This window comes from Tasmannia lanceolata, unplaced genomic scaffold, assembly GCF_043159265.1.
Source record: "Tasmannia lanceolata isolate RefF3 unplaced genomic scaffold, GAP_Taslan_0.1 ptg000003l, whole genome shotgun sequence".
Classification (NCBI taxonomy): domain Eukaryota; kingdom Viridiplantae; phylum Streptophyta; class Magnoliopsida; order Canellales; family Winteraceae; genus Tasmannia; species Tasmannia lanceolata.
In genome coordinates this window covers 14,880,900-14,902,584 of record NW_027518680.1, presented here as the reverse complement: position 1 = coordinate 14,902,584, position 21,685 = coordinate 14,880,900, and the positions used below count along the sequence as shown (strand labels likewise).

At 38.9% G+C, this 21,685-nt stretch overlaps 2 protein-coding genes across 4 annotated transcripts in view; both read left to right on the top strand.

Moving 5' to 3' along the window:
• The first annotated feature begins 203 nt into the window (after positions 1-203).
• On the top strand, positions 204-6,569 carry LOC143852333 (transcription factor MYBS3-like). Its single transcript, XM_077361723.1, has 3 exons — positions 204-609; positions 4,642-4,850; positions 5,790-6,569. The coding sequence occupies exons 1-3, from the start codon at positions 306-308 to the stop codon at positions 6,306-6,308; spliced, it is 1,032 nt and encodes a 343-aa protein (XP_077217838.1). The 5' UTR covers positions 204-305; the 3' UTR covers positions 6,309-6,569.
• A 2,167-nt stretch (positions 6,570-8,736) lies between these two features.
• Positions 8,737-21,685, top strand: part of OVA4 (Nucleotidylyl transferase superfamily protein) — a 39,820-nt gene continuing 26,871 nt past the window's right edge. For all 3 annotated transcript variants that reach the window (XM_077361716.1, XM_077361718.1, XM_077361711.1), the window contains exons 1-4: positions 8,737-8,882; positions 8,967-9,119; positions 9,681-9,768; positions 12,329-12,370. In XM_077361716.1, the coding sequence (XP_077217831.1) occupies positions 8,815-8,882; positions 8,967-9,119; positions 9,681-9,768; positions 12,329-12,370 (351 nt within the window). In that variant the 5' untranslated portion in view covers positions 8,737-8,814. The remainder of the gene's footprint in view (positions 8,883-8,966; positions 9,120-9,680; positions 9,769-12,328; positions 12,371-21,685) is intronic.

Sequence of the window (21,685 nt, the reverse complement as noted above, 5' to 3'; positions counted from 1 at the left end):
CCCGTCAAACACGTATGGCACTACAGTAATATTTTCCAAATCCATGTCCATTGTAATAGACCGTCAGCTAGTCTAAAATAAGAAACATAAGACACGTAACCTAATCATCCACGACAATTCTATTAAAAGATTGAGTGGCATTTTTAGTAATTCTCTTCAAATCCACTCCTCCATTCCTTTTATATCAAAACCCCCAGACTATTCCATTCTTCTCTACAGAGACCTGAATAAGAAACAAAGCTCATCCATCCATTTTTCTCCCTAGCTCGGTGACTCGTTAGGTCCGAGTCGAGAGAGAGAGAGACATGACTCGGAGGTGCTCTCATTGTAGTAATAACGGGCATAACTCGAGAACATGCCCTTCAAGAGGAGGTGTAAAGCTATTCGGAGTTCGACTCACTGATGGATCTATAAAGAAGAGCGCGAGTATGGGGAATTTGTCCTCTTTGACTCACTATAACTCGTCTTCCTCCGCTGCGGCTTCTCCGAATCCTGGATCTCCGTCTTCCGATCATCTTCGAGATCCGGCGCCGGTCGCCGGAGGTTATGTGTCTGACGATCTTGCTCATGTTTCTTCCTCGTCTAATTGCCGTGGAGAGAGAAAGAAAGGTGAGATTCATAGGTTTCTCTTCTTTTCTCTTTTGTTTTTTAGGTTTTTGGAGTTTTTTGAGATGTGATTTTTTTTTTTTGGTTCTGATTTAGTTGTAGCTCGTTTATTTTGTGAATTTGATTGTAGTTTTGTTGATTTGTTGCCTTTTCGTTCTCTCTCTCTCTCTGCACTTTTTTTAGATTCATTTGTTTCTCTTTTTTTTCATGCATTTTTTGTGAGTTTGTATTCTCTTCTCTTCTTCTTCTTTGTTTTTAGTTTTTTAATTTGGAGTTTTTTGAGTTATGATTTCTTGATATTAATTCTGATTTAGTTGCACTTCGTTTATTTTGTGAATTTGATTGTAGTTTAATTATTGATTTGTTACCTTCAGTTTTTTTCCTTAGAATTTTTTTTTTTTTGGGCAGTGATAAATCGATCCCTCATATATGAGGGAGGTAGGGAGGGAGGTTTTTTTTCCATCTTGTTATTTAATTATTGCCTTTTGGTTCTGATTGTATTGTTTTTTCGTGTTTTGATTTTTCTAATGAGTTTCTTTGTGAGAGTTGTGTTTTCCCACCATTCAAAAAAAAAAAAAAGGTTGTGTACTTGTGTTTTTCCAATTCAATTTTTTTTCCCGTTTTAGATTCTGATTCATTTTATATTGGACTTAGCATCCTTTTTAGGAGTTTCATTTGTGATTTTTATGCTTTTACTGGTAGATTTAATTTGATTGATTCGTTTGTTTTCTGCATGTCATGTCAGTTCCATGTTTTGAAATTGGTGCATTTGGATTTGCATTTAAGTTGAGGATTAGGTACTGTTTCTTCTGTTGAAACTGAATGATATTGTCTTGATTCTGCATTTCTTGTTCTTTTCTTAACTTTTTGGTCTTCTTCATAAGTATGTGCATTTAATATCTCATGTGAAAACGTAGGCACAGTTTTCAAACATGTGATAAACATTTCCCATCTACTCCATCTTTCAATGTGGGATTTCCAAAATTAATGTCCATTAACCCTTGATTTGGAGTATCTATCTAGAGGACTTGCCAAACAAATAGAGAAAACGTTGTTGGAATTGCATCGATCAACTTTGAAAGCCCAAGTATGGGACCAAATGATTGTGTTCAGTAAGTTTTTTCCAAAGGGCTAATAATGCAAATTAGTGATTGGTTCATCCCCTTCAAACCTAATAGATGACCACCTCCCTCCAAACTTGCTAGATGACCACCTACTATCACCTGTTCCGGTGCCAATTGTATTGCACCCTATAGAGTAGCATATTTCATCAGTCACAAATGAATTATTGTTGTTTTGCTCATCTCCAAAAGATTGTGGCCGAACTCATCTTAGAGGCAGCTAGGCAAGAGCTAAATTGAAGGCTTGTGATTCTAAATCTCAATCTGCCTTTTTGATGGGTTTGCCCATCCAAGCAATGAGGTGGGAGTTATAGGATTCATATGGTTGTGTTGTAACTTGTAAGAAATATAGCTCACCAACAGTTTCCTCTCTCTCTCTCTCTCTCTCTCTCTCTCTCTCTCTATATATATATATATATATATATATATATATATATATATATATATTTGATGGGTTACTTGTAAGAAATATCTCATTTCTCGCATAGGCTCACAAAGTGACTTGGGAATTGGAAAGATTGAAAGCAAGATAGGAAGAAATCCCTCAATATGCTGCTAACTATTTAGTGACCTGAAAGATGTGTTTCTTTTTAAGAAGGTAATTGCATTGCAACGGAAAAAACAAGATACAAAAGGTTGATATTGTAAAAAACTTGCTTCACTGGCAATTCCCCTGAAATACTCTGTCCTAGCTCCTCTCTGACTCATTTCGTGTCCATTTATCTTCTTAAGGTAGATATCAGCTTCAGCTTTTGTTGTCATTCTTTCTTTTCAGTCCTCTTTTTTTTTTTTTTTTTGTAAGAACATTTTTTCCTTGGTCGAGTCACTCATGCTACTACGAATCTTCTTCCACTGATTCTCAGTTGTCAATTCCTTTTCTCCTATTGGCTCTTTTGATCTATATTTGTTTTAATGTTCTCTTTTGTTGAGTATATTTGTCCTTTATTTATTTGTGTAAATTTGTTTTTTTTTCTTTGTTGATTCACTCATTGGACTAAGACTGTTCTTCCAGCAACCCTCATCTGGCACCCATATGTCTTTATCAGCTTTTGATCCATATTTCTTCAACATTTTCTTTTGTTGAATTCCGCTACTTTCTATCCTGGATGTAAGATGCCGTTATGGGTACTGCTCTATGTTCAAAACCTTTCCATGCACTAACTTGTTTACTTAAAATGTTTCTTTTCCATTGCCTTCTGTAATATATGATATCTTGTGGTTAAAATTTACAAAAAGCATAGCATTTGGGTGCACTTATCAGGTTCTTTCTCACATATACTGTCTATTTGTTCTGTAGTTTTCCCCAATGTTTAAAAACTTGTACACAGACAAGAAGTTGCCCAAGGTGAAACCAAGTCACTCAGAAAGCTAATGAATTATGCTGCATGTTTTCTATTGACTCGGGCAAGTCAAGGGAGTTTTTTATTGACTCACTAGGGCATTTAGGTGAGTCAATGACTAGGCTAGTTTTAAACAATGGCTTTTTCCAGATTGAACATATCACTATTCTAGTTGAGTCCTCAATGCACCTTAGTTTAGTTTACATTGTAAGTGAACTTTTTGATGCACCGCTACTTAGTACTTGTAGTTTTTGCAAGATATTCTTTCAAGACAATCATATTTAAATATGGTTTCCTTAACTCCATATTTGGGTGCCTTCTAAGACCTCTTGAGGATATACTTTGTTGCTACTCCTTGATTTTGTAATTTATTTTGTATTTGTATTGTTTGTCAAATTACCACTTTCCATTAAAAATTCTTAATCTTATAAATAAATTCAAATATTTGTCCGCAAAGAGTTATTGTTGTAATTGTCCGCTCTGCCTTTCAATACCTGGGATTCATTTTAGATGTAATTGATCTTTTTTATTGTAATGGTACCAAAGTTTTCAGTTTAGCAGTAGAAGTTCTTGATCTAGGTAGAGGTCAGATGTAGGTTGAGACTGTGGTGTGTTCTATTTGAGTTTTATTGCTCTTCTTCCAATAGGTCTTCATATCTTATAATTCTGTTTACAATATTAGGTTTCTTTAACCAATTTTGTGGTACTACATTTAACTGAATGTGTTAAAGATTCTACCTTCTGTTGAAGAGCTGTTTACCCAATTTAATTAGTCTCAATTGATTAATAGTTGCTGTGTAAGACTAAGGAATCAAACAGTATACCTGTGACATTGAGGCTTATTCTGTTGAGTAGCTGTTTTCAAATAGTGTCAATATGATTAGTAGTCGTCTTATAAGACTAAGTAGGGAATCCTTCCGTTCCACTGGTCTTCTGGCAAGTTTTTTTTATTAGTGATTGGGGCAACTTCGGCAAGTTTCCGTAGAGGCCCCATAGGGGTCAATAGTTTTATAGATTAATCTAGACAAATGTCGCCGATTTTATCACGAGGTTGGAGATAGCTCGATATGGCTTCGTGGTGCGGGCTTACAATAATTTCGGGTTTGCTACAAATGCCATGAAATGTACTTCAGGTTGTTACATTCAACTGGAGAGTGCACTTTGGATGAGATTTGGAGGGCAAATGGGGGGCTGGTTCTTTCTTTCAATACAATGCTTTCCAGAAAATTTAAAGTGAATGAGGTAAACTATTTCTTCCATTTTGAATGAATCTAGAAAAGCTTCCATCCATTGTGAATGCTTCTATGCATGCTTCTTCCATTGTCAATGAAATTCAAAGTGTCTCTATGTCAATGCATCTAGAAGACTAACATGATCGGAAGATAGTGCTTAATTGTAGTTTTTTTTCCATAGATCATCTTTTAACTTTTTGGATGGCTAAATGGAATATTTTTCGAAGCTGAAGTACCATGTAGCTGCTTTTGTTATTCCTAATGTTCTTGGTCATACAAATTTCATGGTTTCAAACTTCTGGAGTATGGTTTGAAACCCTTCCATGTGGCTGGTTTTTTCAGGCATTCCTTGGACTGAAGAGGAGCATCGTATGTTCTTAGTGGGTCTGCAAAAGCTGGGAAAAGGTGATTGGCGTGGAATAGCACGGAATTACGTTGTGTCCAGAACTCCTACCCAGGTTGCCAGCCATGCCCAGAAGTATTTCATCCGACAGACTAATTCCACCAGACGGAAGAGACGCTCAAGCCTATTTGATATGGCACCAGATATGGTGCGTTTCCCAATCATGATATTCTTGTTTGCAAGATTTTTTTTACTTTTTCTTGCGCAATATGCCATACCTCTCCCTTTTCCGAGCAAAATGGAAAGTAGTCTTAACTTTTTTCTTGCACAAACTATACCATAACCTTGGGGTTGAGCCTCTAGCTCAATCTCCCATTTCAAAAAAAAAAAAAAAAAAAAAAAAAAAACCTATACCCTAACCTTTGGGTTGAACCTCTAGCTCAATTGGTTGCAGCTCTGGTTTTCAACCTTGAGGTCGGAGGTTCAATCCCAGGTTACCTATCCCAAAAAAAAAAAACATACCATACTTAACCTCCCCATCTTTTGAACAAAATGGACAGCAGTCTTAACTTAAAAATACTTTAAAATGAACATTATTGCCTCAGCAACAAGGTTTTAAATTTTGACCGAAATCGATGTTACTTGAAACGTTCCATTATTTCGATTGAAATTTCGTTTTCCTGAAATTTCGGGGATTTCGCCAAAAATTCTGGAATTTATTCGTTATTTAATATCTTCCCAAATTTTTTTACTGTGTAAAGTAATGCGATATTTGATTTCGTCAGGCGAAATTTCGGTTTAACGCATTCCGAAACTGAAATTTAAGACCTTGCTCAGCAAATTCTAGGGTTAATGTACCTGTTTCAACTTTCAAATGATGTGTTAGAAAGCATTTTGGTCATTCGTGTGTGTCTTGTGAATTTGTTTCTTATGTTACTTGAAATCTGGATGCCCTTACTTATATCATCTTGGTTTTCTAAAGTAAATGTATCTGTTAAACTTGTATAATCATTTTCGTGTCAATGATCATCGTAAGAAAACTAATATTGGGCTTTCGTTTCGTTAGGGATTCAGAATCTGTGCATATTAATTCTCATGTTCTTTTTGTTACTTCCAATGAATTGAATAATATCTTGTCAATTTTCAGTCAATCGGTCCTCTACCCGTAATGGAAGAACAGTTCCTCCATTCTTCAGGCGAAACTGAAAACATAAACCACTTACCTTCTTTACATCTATCCCTTGATCGAGAATTCGAACCTATGGAATCCACTTCCAATGATGCACCCATAGAACCCGAAGAAACTGCTTCATGCAGCGATTTTGCCTCTAAACTTCCAGCATTCTACCCGGCATATATGCCTTTTCTGTTTCCTTTCTGGCCACCCAATCAGACCTACGCCGGAGAAAGGACCGTCGCTGGAGAAGTAAGGGGGGATACACATCAAGTACTGAAGCCAACTCCAATCCACTCAAAGGATGTGGATGAGCTTGTTGGCATGTCTAAGCTAAGCCTAGGAGAGGCTGTCGTTGGCCGGATAGAACCGTCGGAACTGTCCGGGAAACTGCTCGGAGCACCGTCGAGGCAGTCGGCATTCCAAGCAAAGCCGACAGTTGGTGGGTCAGATTTGAGCCAGAGAAACAGCAATGCTATCCGTGCAGTTTAATGGAGAGAGAGGTGGATGCATTTGTTTTGGCCTAATGTTTTTTTTTTCCAATTTTTGTCTTTTGGTTTCTTACCTTCTGTAACAAAGTTAGATGGATTATCTTCGGTCAAGTAGGTAAACTAAGTCTCAGACAGCTTTCTCTTTATCTGAGAAGATGATTTCTCCCTGCTGGATCATTTCTCTTCATTTTTTTAAAACTCTAGTATGTAAATAAATCATCTTCCCTATTATGTAATTCTAGGAGGTTCAATTATTTTGAAACTTATGGTGGTTTGATGAAATTGGACCTTAAAAGTGATCAATTCAGGTCACATTGGGTTGGACCAATCGGTTCGGTTCAATTTTTGTAACTATGACAAAAATAAGACCATCAGCTTAAGCTCATAAGTGTCTAGTAACTAATAAGCATACAACATAGTGGATCCCGCCTTCGACTAAGATTTTGAAAACCGATTGTGAGTGCTATACCAATTATTGGACTCAATTCAAATGTAATTTTGAGACCAATAATCCCCTTTCGCCCTTACGATAGCTTGTCGTAATCTTAAACAGAGATGGCCTTAGGATTCTGATGACCGATTGTGATTCCAACACCTTGGACTCAAAATTAAACCTAGTTGAGTCCAGTAATTAGATTTGGACTACAATTGGTTCTCTCAAAATCTAAAATAGACAGGGCCTAAAAGGTATTTTTGAGTCCAATGAACTTAAAATCAAATCTCAAAATCCAAAACAAACAAGACCTAAATATTTGATAAGCCTTACTTTGGAGCTTTTCCGGCCCAAAATACACAAATGAAGCCATTTAACATCTAATAATGTTTATTTGCCGTCGTTGAATGTGAAACATTATTTGTACGATTGTCTTTTGCCTATCATGTTCAAAAACCAAAATATCTTCAGGATACGCGCATTTTAGAAGCCTGGATTTCTTCAAAATTGTAGATGGGGGGACCGTCCGTTTCGCTTCTCTTTAGAATCTTGGATTTTAAGTAAGAAATCCAGGTTTTAGAAATCTCTCCCCCATCCTGAGATTTCTAAAACCTGGAAACATGGATGATCTCCTACTCTCTTGCTGATAGAAAGAAGGGCGAGAAATGAAAAAACAACGGCTGGTCACTTTCTGCTCTAGTCCCCCATCTACAATTCTGAAGAAATCCAAGATTCTAAAATCCGAGTATCCAATCGGGCCCTAACCAATCGGCCCCTTTGGGCTCATTTGGATGCCGAGAAGATTTTGATTCCCGATCAAATCATTGAATTTCCAATTCAGCAACTGGTAGTGAAAAAAATGAGAGTTCCAAATAAGCTGTGGAAATAAGAAATTGAAAATCTACAGATCTGGCAGTTTCCTACACCTTCTTGGCTCGTCAACCTCTCCCCTACAAACAGGAATTACCACCTTCCCTGTCTCTCTCTCTCTCTCAACATGAGCTGACAGATCTATTTATTTTGTACTGAAAACTCAATTCCAAATCCAAATACAAAATCTGATGTATCCAAACGGGTAATGTTATGATTGGATGATAGATGTGATTTTAGGATCCCCGAATATCCAAACCAAGTCATATCAATAGACGGTTCAGATCAATCAAGAACGGGACCCACTACCTACCTAAATAGCTCCACATATTGTATTACAATGCGGTCGCGCCCTACCGAAAAAGCATTGCTCTTTTGGATAAAAATCGTCATCCTAATTCCTAAATACACTCTCGAGCAACAACAGAACCTAAAAAACATGGGTCGCTCCATTCTCTCTCACTTCCTTGTCCTCTCCAACACCCCTCCTCGTTTCTCCTCTTCAATGTCCGAAACCCTAACCCTAATCTCTCTCTCTTTTAATTTCAATTCCTGAAAATCTCATCAGTTTCTACATTCTTTCTGTATCAGATTCAGTAGTCGCATTCGAAACAAGTACTGGAAAAATGGTGAAGGAATTTCTTCGCCTCAATTCCCTATCAAACACGGCACCGGATTTCGCTTTTATTGCAATATTTCGGTCTCGCAAACGAATGGTTTGGAAAATCCTTCGAGCTTCGTGAAGTAAGTTCTGCTGTTTCATGTTTTTTTCTTGTGGAAATAAGAAATTGAAAATCTACAGATCTGGCAGTTTCCTACACCTTCTTGGCTCGTCAACCTCTCCCCTACAAACAGGAATTACCACCTTCCCTGTCTCTCTCTCTCTCTCAACATGAGCTGACAGATCTATTTATTTTGTACTGAAAACTCAATTCCAAATCCAAATACAAAATCTGATGTATCCAAACGGGTAATGTTATGATTGGATGATAGATGTGATTTTAGGATCCCCGAATATCCAAACCAAGTCATATCAATAGACGGTTCAGATCAATCAAGAACGGGACCCACTACCTACCTAAATAGCTCCACATATTGTATTACAATGCGGTCGCGCCCTACCGAAAAAGCATTGCTCTTTTGGATAAAAATCGTCATCCTAATTCCTAAATACACTCTCGAGCAACAACAGAACCTAAAAAACATGGGTCGCTCCATTCTCTCTCACTTCCTTGTCCTCTCCAACACCCCTCCTCGTTTCTCCTCTTCAATGTCCGAAACCCTAACCCTAATCTCTCTCTCTTTTAATTTCAATTCCTGAAAATCTCATCAGTTTCTACATTCTTTCTGTATCAGATTCAGTAGTCGCATTCGAAACAAGTACTGGAAAAATGGTGAAGGAATTTCTTCGCCTCAATTCCCTATCAAACACGGCACCGGATTTCGCTTTTATTGCAATATTTCGGTCTCGCAAACGAATGGTTTGGAAAATCCTTCGAGCTTCGTGAAGTAAGTTCTGCTGTTTCATGTTTTTTTCTTCCTCATGAAATATACTGCTCATATTTCCTTTTTCTTTCTTTTTTGTTTGTTTGATAATGGATTTCATTTGGTTTGATAGAGTCGCGGGTCGAAATTTCTTGATTTTTATGTAATTTATGTATATATTATCATTCAGATTGTACATGATAAGGAAATATAAAGTTACTCACTGATTAATTTAGTAAAGGAATGATGCCCTATCTAATTCTGTATCTCAAATATGACAAGCCAAATTGAATTGAAATTGCATACATTACCATACCCTATGAACCTAGGGAATTGGATTTATTGCCATTTTTTTTGTGGCCAAATTAATGTTGATGATAGAAGATACATTGTTTTTTTTTTTTTTTTTTAATAATTTTCTTTTCCCTAATTATATGTCCTATCATTGCAAATGGGAGATGGATCAGTATTGCTGACACTTGAATATGAGACAATCCAAATCCTTTCTATCAAATCAAATATGTAAGGATTATGCTATTTGTTTGTGGTTGTACGATGCTTCTCACTTATATCTTTCATTTACAGGAAAAGGGTTGTGTCTGGGGTACAACCAACAGGATCCATACACCTTGGTAATTACCTTGGTGCCATTAAAAACTGGATTTTGCTTCAGGTTGTCTGACCCTCCCTTCTTTTTACAATGTGAGGTATTTGTTCATTTTCATTGTGTAAGGATTATGCTATTTGTTCATTTTCATTGTGTATAGGATGCATAGTACATTTTCCTAGGCATTTATGTGGATGACATCGTTATCAATGGAAGTAATAGAGAAGGCATACAGAAGCTAAAGGACTTCTTTAGAAAGAGTTCTGTACCAAAGACCTTAGTCGCTTTAGATACTTCCTTGAGTTGAGGTAGCCTATTCACGTGGTGGACTGTCATTGTCGCAAAAGAAGTATTTCTTGTATATATTAGAAGAGACAGGGTCCCTGGGGGTAGAATCGGCTGAGGTTCCCATGGATTTTAATGTCAAGCTTTACCCTGATCAAGGGGATTTGTTAGAGGACCTGGGCATGCACAAAAGATTGGTTGGCAAGGTGATTTACTTGACCGTGACTCGTCCAGATATTTCGTTTGCCGTGGGTGTAGTGATTCAGTTCATGAGCTCCCCACTTACCTCTCATTGGGCAGTAGTTCTTCAAATAGTTAGGTATTTGAACAAGGTCCCTAGTAAAGGCTTATTCTTCAAATTTCACAATCAAATGAACTTGGAAGGGTTCACTGATGTAGACTGGACCGGATCTGCTGCAGATAGAAGGTCGACTATTGGATATTGCACTTTTGTTGGAGAAACTTTGTGTCATGGAAAAGCAAGAGGCAGGATGTGGTGGCTAGATCTAGTGCTGAAGCAGAATATCGAGCTATGGCTCATATATGTGGGGAGTTGACCTAATTGAGGCCTTTTTAGTCTGAGATTGGCCTTCCTTCCTCGTCTCCAACATCACTGTATTGTGATAATAAAGCTGCGGTTCATATTGCTTCAAATCCAGTGTTCCATGATAGGACGAAGCACATCAAGATGGATTGCCACTTCATCTGTGAGAAGATTTAAAAAGGAGAAATATGTATGGTTTTTACTAGATCAGGAGACTAGGTGGCCGATATATTTACCAAACCACTAGGGAACCAAGTTGAATGATATGTGTAACAAACTGGGGTTGTCTGACCTATACAATCCAGCTTGAGAGGGAGTGTTAGAAGAGCGGTGTAATTTATATACATGACTGAGGGCATTCTTGTCCTTTCACATGTAATCCTAATGATACATATATAATACATTTGGTGAGGGGGAGAACACATCTCTCTCTCTCTCTCTCTCTCTACGTCTCATCTTTCTCTTTCTCCCATGAAACTTCGAATACCTCGAACACCCCTTAGGTTTGCTTACACTTTGGAGGAAGTTTTGGTCTATATTGAGGGCAAGGCAGATTCCTTTCGGAGTTCCTATTGCTCTGCTAATGGTAATGAAAATGATTGAGCCCAAATGAAGTCCTGGACCGGAGAAGTGCCCTATTGATGAATGACTTCAACAAATTCTCCAGAGACAACCGGCTACTCTTCCTGATTTGACCGCTTTTGCACTTCTTTCTATTTCGATCTTCATCGGATGAGACAAACACCTTGGTAGGATACAACTACTACTTCCATGACAAGTAGCTGAGTCGGATTAAGACTTTCGCCTGCTGCCTTCACTGCACACCCCCAACACATATGTGGGAATGCCATCCTGCATAGTTACCACCATGGTTTTAAATTTCGACCGAAATCAGAAATTTCAGTCCGAAATTTTAGATTTCGGTCGAGAACGAAACCGAAATCGGTGATACTCGAAACCATCCTTTATTTCGGCCGAAATTTCGAAATCTTTGTTGAAATTTCGTTTATCCCGAAATTTAAGGGATTTCACCCAAAAATCTCGATTATGATAATTATTTAATATTTTCCCGAAATTTCAGCCGAAATTACCGAATTTCGGTTGAAATTTTGTACGAGATAAAATAGCCGCTATTCTATTTCGTCGCTGAAATTTTGGCTGAAATTTCAGTTTCGGAGAGGACCAAAACGCATTCCGAAACCGAAATTTGAAACCTTGGTTGCTGCAGACAGGGGTTGAGGAACTTCCCTTTCGCTCACCTGAGAGCTACCTCTTCAATACGATCTCAATGAAGTGATGTATGCATGGTTGGGGGAGAACATAAGATGATTCTTATTAACCTTATTTCTATGTGTTAACCTCATGGTAGAAAGGTAAGTGGTACATAATTATTTTTTTAGATTATATATTTAGGGAAATGATTCCAGGACAACCATGTTTTGATATTTGTACTAACTCATCTTGTCTTTTACTATTTAAAATGCTGTCAAAGGTCATTACGGTTCCCAAAAAGCTCTCACAAGCCAATTAAAAAAGAAAAGACAAGCTGGGTTTGTGCAATTATTAAAACATGGTTATGCTGATATCATTTCCCTATATTTTTTATACAATTGATAAGAAGTTATTTGACTAAAGTACTCATAGTGAGAATACCCTAGAATGTACAATGTTCTAACAGTAATGTGGTTGATTTGGAGATTTTTTCCATAGTTGATGGTTACCACTTGTGTTTTGTTATTCTTAGGGAATTCATTTCTTGACGTTGTGGTTTGATAATCCACCATTCTCTCCTTGCAGAATACTTATGAAACACTATTCTTCATCGTGGACCTACATGCGGTATGCTTTAGATTTTTAGTGTTACCTTAAGATTTTCATTTTCTATTGGGATCTCTTTGTCTCTGTATGTTAATGCTCAATGTTCCCTTTGGAGATGGGTTTTAAGCAGATTTTTTACTCTGTTATTATATATTGCGTGTAGTGGAAAGGTTGTAAAGTAAATTGACAGCGATAAGAGCTCTAAATAAACTCAATAAAAGTTATTGCACCATGCTCAAAAGTCACATTTAAATTTCAGAACCCTGAATTTCCTAATAATATCAAAATTATAAAAATCATCAGGTTAATTTCTTTGTAAAAATTCATAATATACAAATTCAGCGCCAAAATCTTTCGGTCCTAGAGGAAAGCCCTGAAAAGCACAACTTAAAGCAAATATTTCATGAGTGAAACAATCTTAGATTTCTGAGAGAATAAGAGTTAAGAATTTCGGCTATAACTTAAAAAAACTTTAAAAGAAACCAAACCAGAACTTGGTTTGGGCTTGTGCCACGAGCAATCTCGAATGGTGACTTACCTGCAGTTCAGTTTACTAAGAATTGAATGCAAACATGGATTGACAGAGGGCCAAGTCTGATTGAGACTTTGATCCTCAACAATAACAGATTTCCAAGACTTTGAATCAGTACCTCTGTTTGATTTCCTATCTGAGGATGGTAGGCCCTCAAATACTGAAGCTTGCTTATCATCTTGTTCCTTAAGATCATCTAAAAATGACTCATAAACTTTACTTCTTGGTCGGATCTGATTGTCTTTGGAAGCCTGTAAAGGCATATAAATTCTTTGAAGATTTGAGTGACGTGCAAAGCATCTTGGTGCTTTTGACATGACAAGAAATGTGTCTTCTTGGAAAACTGTTCTACAAAAACGAAAATATGGATTCTACACCACCTTGAGCTGATGAAATCTTTCTGAATGGAGTGTGTTGATAGGTAATGGAGTACAAAGACTGTTTAACTGTTGAAGAGATAAGGCCCATTCACTTATATACTCGCTAATACAAATTGCGTGAGTCATTTTAGGTGACTTATGTACTTTTGTAATTTGTTTAGAAAGTACATTATAACAATAATATATTCTTGCGTTGGGAGACAATCCACACAAATTCCTTCATCTCCACTTTTCTTTCTCTTCGTCCCTACCTCCTTCATTTTTCTTCTTTTCTTTCTCTTTCCAACTTACATGGATGAAGGTTCTTATTCTCAACATAGTATCTGAGCCATGGATTTTTTTTTAAAAGGTGACAATTCCATTGATATTATAAAGGCAATGGGGACCAGGAGTCCCGTCTTGCGTTGCAAAATATCAAGAAGCCGCGATCGGGCATGCCCAGAATCAATATGGGTAAAGCTAACAGAGTAAATTTACAACCATTGCACATTTTCCTTCATCATACCACTCCCGTGATACCTATCTATTCAAAATTCAACGTCATTATCCCATCATTCACACCACTCCTCCCCCAAATCAGATCTGCATAATTAAGGTCCTAAAATTCATCAGGTCACTCCTATGATTGTGATGCAAAAGCCTCACCAAAAAACATTAAGCGAACGACCATGGTCACTCAAGCCATAACTGACGGCACATTCTATCCCAAAAACTCAAGAACCTCTTTACACAAAACCCCATAAGGACAGACTAGGTGGAAGATTTCTTTAAATCCAGAATTAGGTCTACCACCTCAGAGACAAACACATCCTCGTCCAGACTCAAGATTGAGAGATCCTCATCCGATGGGCTTTGCACTTCTGAAGCTTTCTTTATAATAATCATCTCCTCTACTTTCTGGATTCTCATCTTCTTGCCCTCCTCCCAGCGAAGGTGCCTTTAGGTCCGTTCCTCCTCCAATAAGTTGATAAAGAGGGGGTGTTTATGTAGAGGGGAGTGTGATTCTTCGATAGTCCATTTACCCGTCAACCAAAAGAGAGCTTCCGGCGACTTGGAAGCCTCTACTTTTAATAATTTCCACTGCTGTTTTAAAACATCCTAAAACATCCCTGGCAACTATGTTTGAGTAGAGGAGATATGAGCCATGGATTTGATCTTGGTTTCTTCATGTTTTCTTTTGGGTTTTTTCTTTGGTCCTCACCTTCATCGGGGATAGCATACAAGAAGAACCATTAGATCTAGTGCCGCTTTCCACCTTATTGGGGATTACACCATTTCTTATGTCTTCTTTGGGATGGAGTCTTAAGAGCTGATTATGCATTCACCCTTATTTGGATTCTCAACCGTAGATCTGAAACAAAATCTAGATTTGGAGTAAGATCTGATTACACACCTTTCAAAACCCCAGAGCTGATTATGCACCCTTATTTGGATTCTCAAACGTAGATCTGAAACAAATCTAGATCTGGACCAAATTCAAGATATTGACTAAGATCTGATTAAGGAAGCAGGAATCGCACCCTGCATTGGGGAATCGCGATTCCGAATTGTGAATCTCGACGCTTCCCTTAAAAAGGGGAATCGCGCTTCCCCAATATCGGAATTACGCTTCTCAAAATGGGAATCTCGCTTCCCCAAAATGGGAACGCGCTTCCCTGTCGTTTCCCATCGTTTTAATTTTATAGGAATTACAAAAATGAGAAACACGCTTCCCCGACGCTTCTTCGGCGCTTCCTCAGCGCTTCCCCCAATCCGTCACTCTTGCTTCCCACCATCCCGGGAGTTGTCACTTCTCGCTCTGGCAACTTTGGATCTAATTACCCACCTTTCAAAACCCTAGATCTACCTTCTACTCACTTCAAAACACTTGATCCTCCGTCCTGCACCTTTTGAAACCCGAAATATAAATTCTACAACCTTCAGGACCCTTTATTCTCACTCATTCGAAAATCTTGATCTCCCTCCTCTTGAAACCCTAGATCTTCCTTTTACACTTAACACTGGATCTATCTTCTTTAGTTCTTTGTCTCATCCATTTGAAAACCTTGATCATCCCCCCTAGATCGACACCCTTGATATGTAGATCTATCTCATTCGCCATAGATCTCTTCTTGATCTAATCACATACCTTCTCCTAACCCTAGATCCCATAGATCTACCCCCACATAACTCTCTCTCTCATGCCTTGATCTACCTTGATCATCCACCCCATAGCCCTTATCTTTCTCTTCATTTCAAAAGCACATGTGGGATCCATTGCAAATTAAAACCATATAGATGCAATTTTCCTTACAGTTGCTAAATGCCTTATTAATGCAAACTTATTTGTAGATATTAAATACCCTTATAAATACGAGCTTCATTATCTTTGATTTGCTTTCTTTATGGTGAGTGCTGATGTTGAACCCATTACCATCTTAGATTTACTTTCTTTAGTAGTCACAAATATTTGTCACTGGAATTTCTTGGGAAGGGTCTGTCTTGGGATACTTTTTATTTTTGTTATTTACGGGTTTATTTCGTGAAAAATGGGAAGAATAAAATATACAAAAATATAAAAATAAGAAAAAAAAATAGGGCAACAAATAGTATCATGAATTGATCGAGATATTTTCACGATAAAAATAAAATATGAAGATACCTTACTGATTTTTCAGAATCTTAGACAATTTTGGTATGTTGTCGTTTTATCAAAAAAGCGCAAAATATCGCAGTATTTTCAAAAAATATAAGTGATGTTTGTGGACCCCTGTAGTTTTTTGTAAAAAATCACGACTTGCCTGACTCGGTCACGTCGAGTGCATTCTCGACCATGCAACGCTGAGTCGACTAGGATTTTCTTTGGCCGCATTCAGACCTGCATCCGTGTTTTGAAACACTTATTTCGCTGATTTTTCAAAATCTTGACAAAATTTTGGATGTTGTTGTTTTATAAAAAAAAAGCGCAAAATATCGCAATGTTTTCAAAAATATCGGTGATATTTGTGGGCCCCTGTATTTTTTGTCAAAAATACGACTTGCCTGACTCTGTTGCGTTGACTGCATTTTCAAACATGCAACACTGAGGCGACTGGGATTTTCTTTGGCCGCAATTGGACTTGCATCCGCATTTTGAAACACTTCTTTTCTCTAATAAGGATTACTTGTGGGCTAAATTTGTTATAGCTAAATATCAAATGCCAATCAGGTATTTGTTCCTAGATTCCAACAAGAAACCAGTGACGTAAGAGAAATATTTGTGACTAGGTGGATTGTCGTCTTACGTGCTGTACCCCGTGTGGGGTGGGGGGTTGGGCTGGGCTTGAAGCCTTGAACACATTTTTATGCATTACTCTTGGCCTGACGAGATTTAGATCCATTTTTGGGCTGTTAATACATAACCTATGTTATCAAATTATAACAACATTAAAGGTTTTTGGTTATGGCGGAGTAGTCACACTTTTAGTAATAGGACGTTAAGCTGTTTATGGAAAATTCTAGTCCCTTCAGTTTTGTAGCTAATTTGGAAAGAAATGATCATATTTATAAAGGCAAATAAATAGTTTAGGTTATATTATTAATAGAGTAATTGTTGAAGTTTCCAAACATGCTCCAAATGTCTGCCATTTTGCCGATATTCCTCGTCAAGAAATTATCACAGATCGGGTTGCTATCAGCAAGGCATACATCCCCCCCTCAAATCCCCCTCATATTTGGCCCGTTCCCTTGTTGATTAGATTAAGCCAAATTTTGATGGGAGCAGTAAAATGTCTTTGGTGGACAATATCAAAATCAGAGAGAAGGCATTGGTGGTGGGGGGTGGCAATTTCAGATTCAAATGTCCAATTTTGCTTGATCATGCATGTCCATACGACAATAAGCATGCTATAAAGGCTGAATTTGAAGTTATGTGGTTTGGGATTAAATATTTGTTTCATTTTACTTTCTCCAAAGTTTGGATTGAAGGAAACTCCTAGCGACTATCAAATGGCTTAGCGATGGTAGTAGTCATCCTTGGTGGTTGTGGTTGTGAAGATATTGTTTGTGAGATGTCATTGGCCTTTTGAAGCCGTGCAATCGAATGTTGAACTGATATTTCTCTCCGATACCAAATCTGATATAGGATGGGTCTATAGAAGGGATGCTAGGGGTGAACAAGATGGGTAAAAATTAGGTTTTGGGTTCTTAAATATGTTATGAGATTGGAAAAATAATTCTACCTGGTTTAGGTTAGGTTTAGAGTGGTGTAGACATATGTCGGGAGGTTTTCGAAGTATGCCAGCAAGCTTTCGAAGGATGCCGAGAAGGTGTAAAATGAGTTTTGGGGCAAAATGAGAGCGACCCGGGATATGAAAGGATTTGAATGATGTTTTTGCTATTGAGAAATTTTTTTAATGGATATTTTAGGGGTTCGTGAGCAAAAAAATAATGCAAGAGAGGTTTTGGGGTTCTCAAGAAGGTGATTTATGGGAAAACTTGAAAAAGAAACATGAAAGAGATAAATATCAAGATCGGAATCTCACCAACCAAAACCCAAGGCATCACACCAAGGGGTTCCTAGGCATCGCACCGTAGGGAAAATGAAGGCATCGCACCTTGGCTAGAAGTAGACATCACATTCACATCCACATAAGAGGAAAAACTTCAGATCTTTTTTGATTCATCATAACATAACATAGAATAGCATTCCTGAAGAGGTCCCTAAGGCTTTCGATATATAAGAAGAAAGAAGAGCACTGGAAAGTTCTAAAACCCAAAAACCAACACTTTTGGACCAAAATACCCTCTTGCTTGCTTCCTACTGAAAAATCCCGTAATACTCATGTGGTGCCTCTTTAAAACATACATAACACAAAGAACTTAAGTTATTTTGATGGGAAAAGACTCTAATACCCCTATTATAACTTAAAGGACTTAAAAGACACCTAAAACACACTTAAAAATTAAAATATAGGCCCTAGGATGGTTCCCCATGACAGATTCCCATCCTAAATTTGGAGTTGATTGCTCCGAGATTAGGATGCGATATGAGATGTCTATTTTCTAAATTCTCTGTTTTCTCTCTCTCCTTTTTCTCTTTCGTTTGTATTTTGGCTTCCGCGTTGGCTGTATCTCCTTACGTGATTAAGAAGTTATTTGTTTGAAAAAAATCTCTTGCAAGAGAACTTGTAATGATCCAATGTTTGAAATACATATGATTGAAGATGATCTCTTCCTGGAGAAACTTCATGATGATGCAATGGATAAAAACTATTTGGATCAATGATCTCTTTTAGGAGACATTTAGGAACTCCGGCGATACGAAGACAATTCAAATCGAATATGATCTCTTCAGAGTGATATCTTATGATGGTCCAATGAATGAAAACCATTTGGATCAAGATTGATATCTTCTAAGAGACATATTACAACTCTCAAAGTGTGAAGACGTACAATTTGTGCTGATACAATGATAAAACTATTCAGATCAATGATGATCTCCAAGAAACACCTTACAATGATCCAATTGCTGGAAATCATTTGAATCAAAAGTAATCTCTTCTTAAAGATTGTAACAATCTAATGGTGAAAAAAAGGCGAAGCGAAAAATTAATTGAGAAGAGGAGAAATCTTCTTTGTGAAATATCCTTTCTTCTTTTCCTATGATTAAATCTTTTTCTTTTAGACCATTCCTCCCTTGGGATATTGGATTATGCAAAAAGAGATGCACGACATCAACTGACGAAGGCCTCTATTTATGGAAGCTCTATTTTGTGTTTCATGTTTTATCATTATAAAATTCATGATCATAAGTTCCAACTTACGAGCAACTTTCTGACAAATAATTTCAGGCCTTTTGTTTGTTTAAGTGCAATTAATGGGGTATTTTTTTTTGCTTGGGTAATGTCACTTCTTGTACTGTTTCTGTAATTGGGCTCTATCAACCATCCTTTGTGTTAGATGCGTGTGTATGTTGCCTAAGGGCATAGTGGTCATTTTGTCTTCTCTCTTTATATAAATATATAAGTGAGGAAGAGAATACTCCAACTCACTCTTTCTCTTCATTCTCTTCTCTTCTCTTCTCCTTCAACATGGTACCAGAGCCCTAGGGTTTGGATCCCTAGGGACCAACATTGTTCTTTCTTCCCCTTCTTATTCCTCTTTTTTTACCTTCTAAAACCTTAACCCTACGCATCTTCTCCCTCTCTAACACCCATCACCAGCCCTCTCTCCTGTCGGGACATCAACCCTGCCACCCCTCCCCGGTAATTATCTCCTCCCTTCTCTCTGACGTCCCCCACCCCCCGTAAATAACCCAACTCCCCCTCAACCTCCCTGTTCCCTCCCTCGCCCCCCCGTAAATAACCCCCCCTTCCCCGACCTTCCTGTTCCCCCTCCCCTCGGTAAATAACCCCCCTCTCCTCCTCCCTCCCTGTTCCCCCTCTACCCCCCACCCACACGCGCGCGATCGCGCACACACACCGTAACCCTTTCCCCCTGTTCCTCGACTGCCGCCCCTTTTTCCTGCTCGTCTCTTATCTCCTCTCCCCCCCACCCATTCTCTCTCTCTCTCTCTCTCTCTCTCTCTCTCTCTCCCTTATCCCCCCTTCTCTTCCCCCTTCTAACCATCTCCTTGCAAACTATTTTTTCTTATGTTCGCGGCTCCGATTTCGGCCCCTTCTCTTTGATTCATCTCTCTCACTATGTCTTCGACAGATATATCTTGTTTCTTCATCCCTCTCGGAGCTGCGATCTTATTTGCAGTCCTCTCGATTGATGATTGTCTTGTCCTCATTTGCTTATTCTTTCTTGCCAGTGTGTTTGTGAGTCTCTCTGTCTTTTAGTTATCATGGATCCTCCTGTTGTCCCGGACCCCCCTGTTAGCCTGTCTCTTGCTGACAGTGTCTCCAGTCCACCTACGGCTCCTTTCTTGAGCTACTCTCCTTCATCCTATTCTCTCTCGTTGGAGCATTCTTTTCCTCAGATGACCTCTGAGAAATTGGATGGCTCCAATTATTTCAGCTGGCACCAGGCTGTTGAGACCTATCTTATTGCCAAGGGTCGGGTGTCCTTATTGAGCATGATCCTCCTTCCTCGTCAGACCCGTCTTATGACAGATGTCGGCAGGACTATGCTATGATCCGCATCCTCCTCTGACAGAGTATGGTTCCTGCTGTTGCATGACCGATGATGGGCTTGCCCTCGGCCAAGGCTATTTGGGATCACACTGCTCTGCTTTACTCTAGGGTTGATAACCTCACACGTATCTTTGCTACTTATTCAGAGTGGATTTGCCTTGAGCGTGGGGATGACTCTCTGTCCACCCACTACAGCCACTTCACCTCTCTTTGCCAGCAGTTGGATGCCTTCGTGCCTCTTACCTCTGATCTCACAGTCCTTGCTTGTTAGCGGGACTAACTCCGGGCTATTCATTGCCTCCACTCTTTGGGACCAGACTTCTTACCTTTTTGCCAACAACTCCTTGGATCATGATCTCTTCCCTCTCTTACTGAGATCTGCTCACGGGCCCAACAGTGTGTCCCAGGTGGCTCTTCTACTGCTCTCCCTACTGAGGGATCAGCCCTTGCTGCCTATGATGGTGGTGGCCAAGTTGGCCGTGGTGGTCGTGGTGGCAATGGCCGTGATCTTGGTAGCGGTTGAGGGTCAGGTGGCCGAGGACGCTTTTACTGTACGCATTGTCGACGGGAGGGCCATCATGTTGATATTTGCTACACACTTCATCCAGAGCTTCGCCCCCCCGATCGACACACATTATTGCTTTTGATCCCATTGATGCGTCGCCGTCTCCCTCCATTCTTGGCAGTGTTCCATCACCTGCCCAGACTGACACTCACACCATCTCCAAAGCAGACTATGAGGAGCTCCAGCGTCTTCGTCTTAGCAGCCGTCCACCTACTGTTGGTTTTGCACATCTAGGTAGTTTACTTAGTACTCTTTTTACTCGATCGAGTCCCTGGATTATTGATTTTGGGGCCTCCAATCACTTGACTGGTAACTCCTCCTCACTTAGTTCCTTTCATCATTTTCATTCTCTATCTCGGTTAGTTACTCTTGCTGATGGGACTACGGCTCCCATCTCTAGTGTTGGGACTCTTACTCCCCATCAGGGCTTTACTTTATCTTCGGTTCTTTGTGTCCCCAAGTACCCTTTTAACTTACTTTTTGTTAGTCAAATTACCAAAGCCCTTAATTGCTTTGTCGCTTTTTACCCTTCTTACTGTCTGTTTCAGGATCTCTCGACTGGGAGGATGATTGGCTCGGGATGTGAGGTGGACGGTCTCTATCAGCTTCGGTGCACACCACCACCCACCATTTTGCATAGTTCGGTGCACGCCTATTAGTGGCATTGTCGTCTTGGTCATCATTCTCTTCAACGCCTCCAACAGACTTCTGTTGTCTCTTCACCGCTTCAGCCCTTTCAGTGCGAGTCATGTGACCTCGGGA

What these genes read in the sequence shown, in the direction of transcription:
- LOC143852333 (XM_077361723.1), top strand. Translation starts at nt 306, where the DNA reads ATGACTCGGAGGTGCTCTCATTGTAGTAATAACGGGCATAACTCGAGA. An exon ending in CCGTGGAGAGAGAAAGAAAG is followed by an intron (nt 610 to 4,641) that starts GTGAGATTCATA and finishes TGGTTTTTTCAG; the next exon opens with GCATTCCTTGGACTGAAGAG. An exon ending in TTGATATGGCACCAGATATG is followed by an intron (nt 4,851 to 5,789) that starts GTGCGTTTCCCA and finishes GTCAATTTTCAG; the next exon opens with TCAATCGGTCCTCTACCCGT.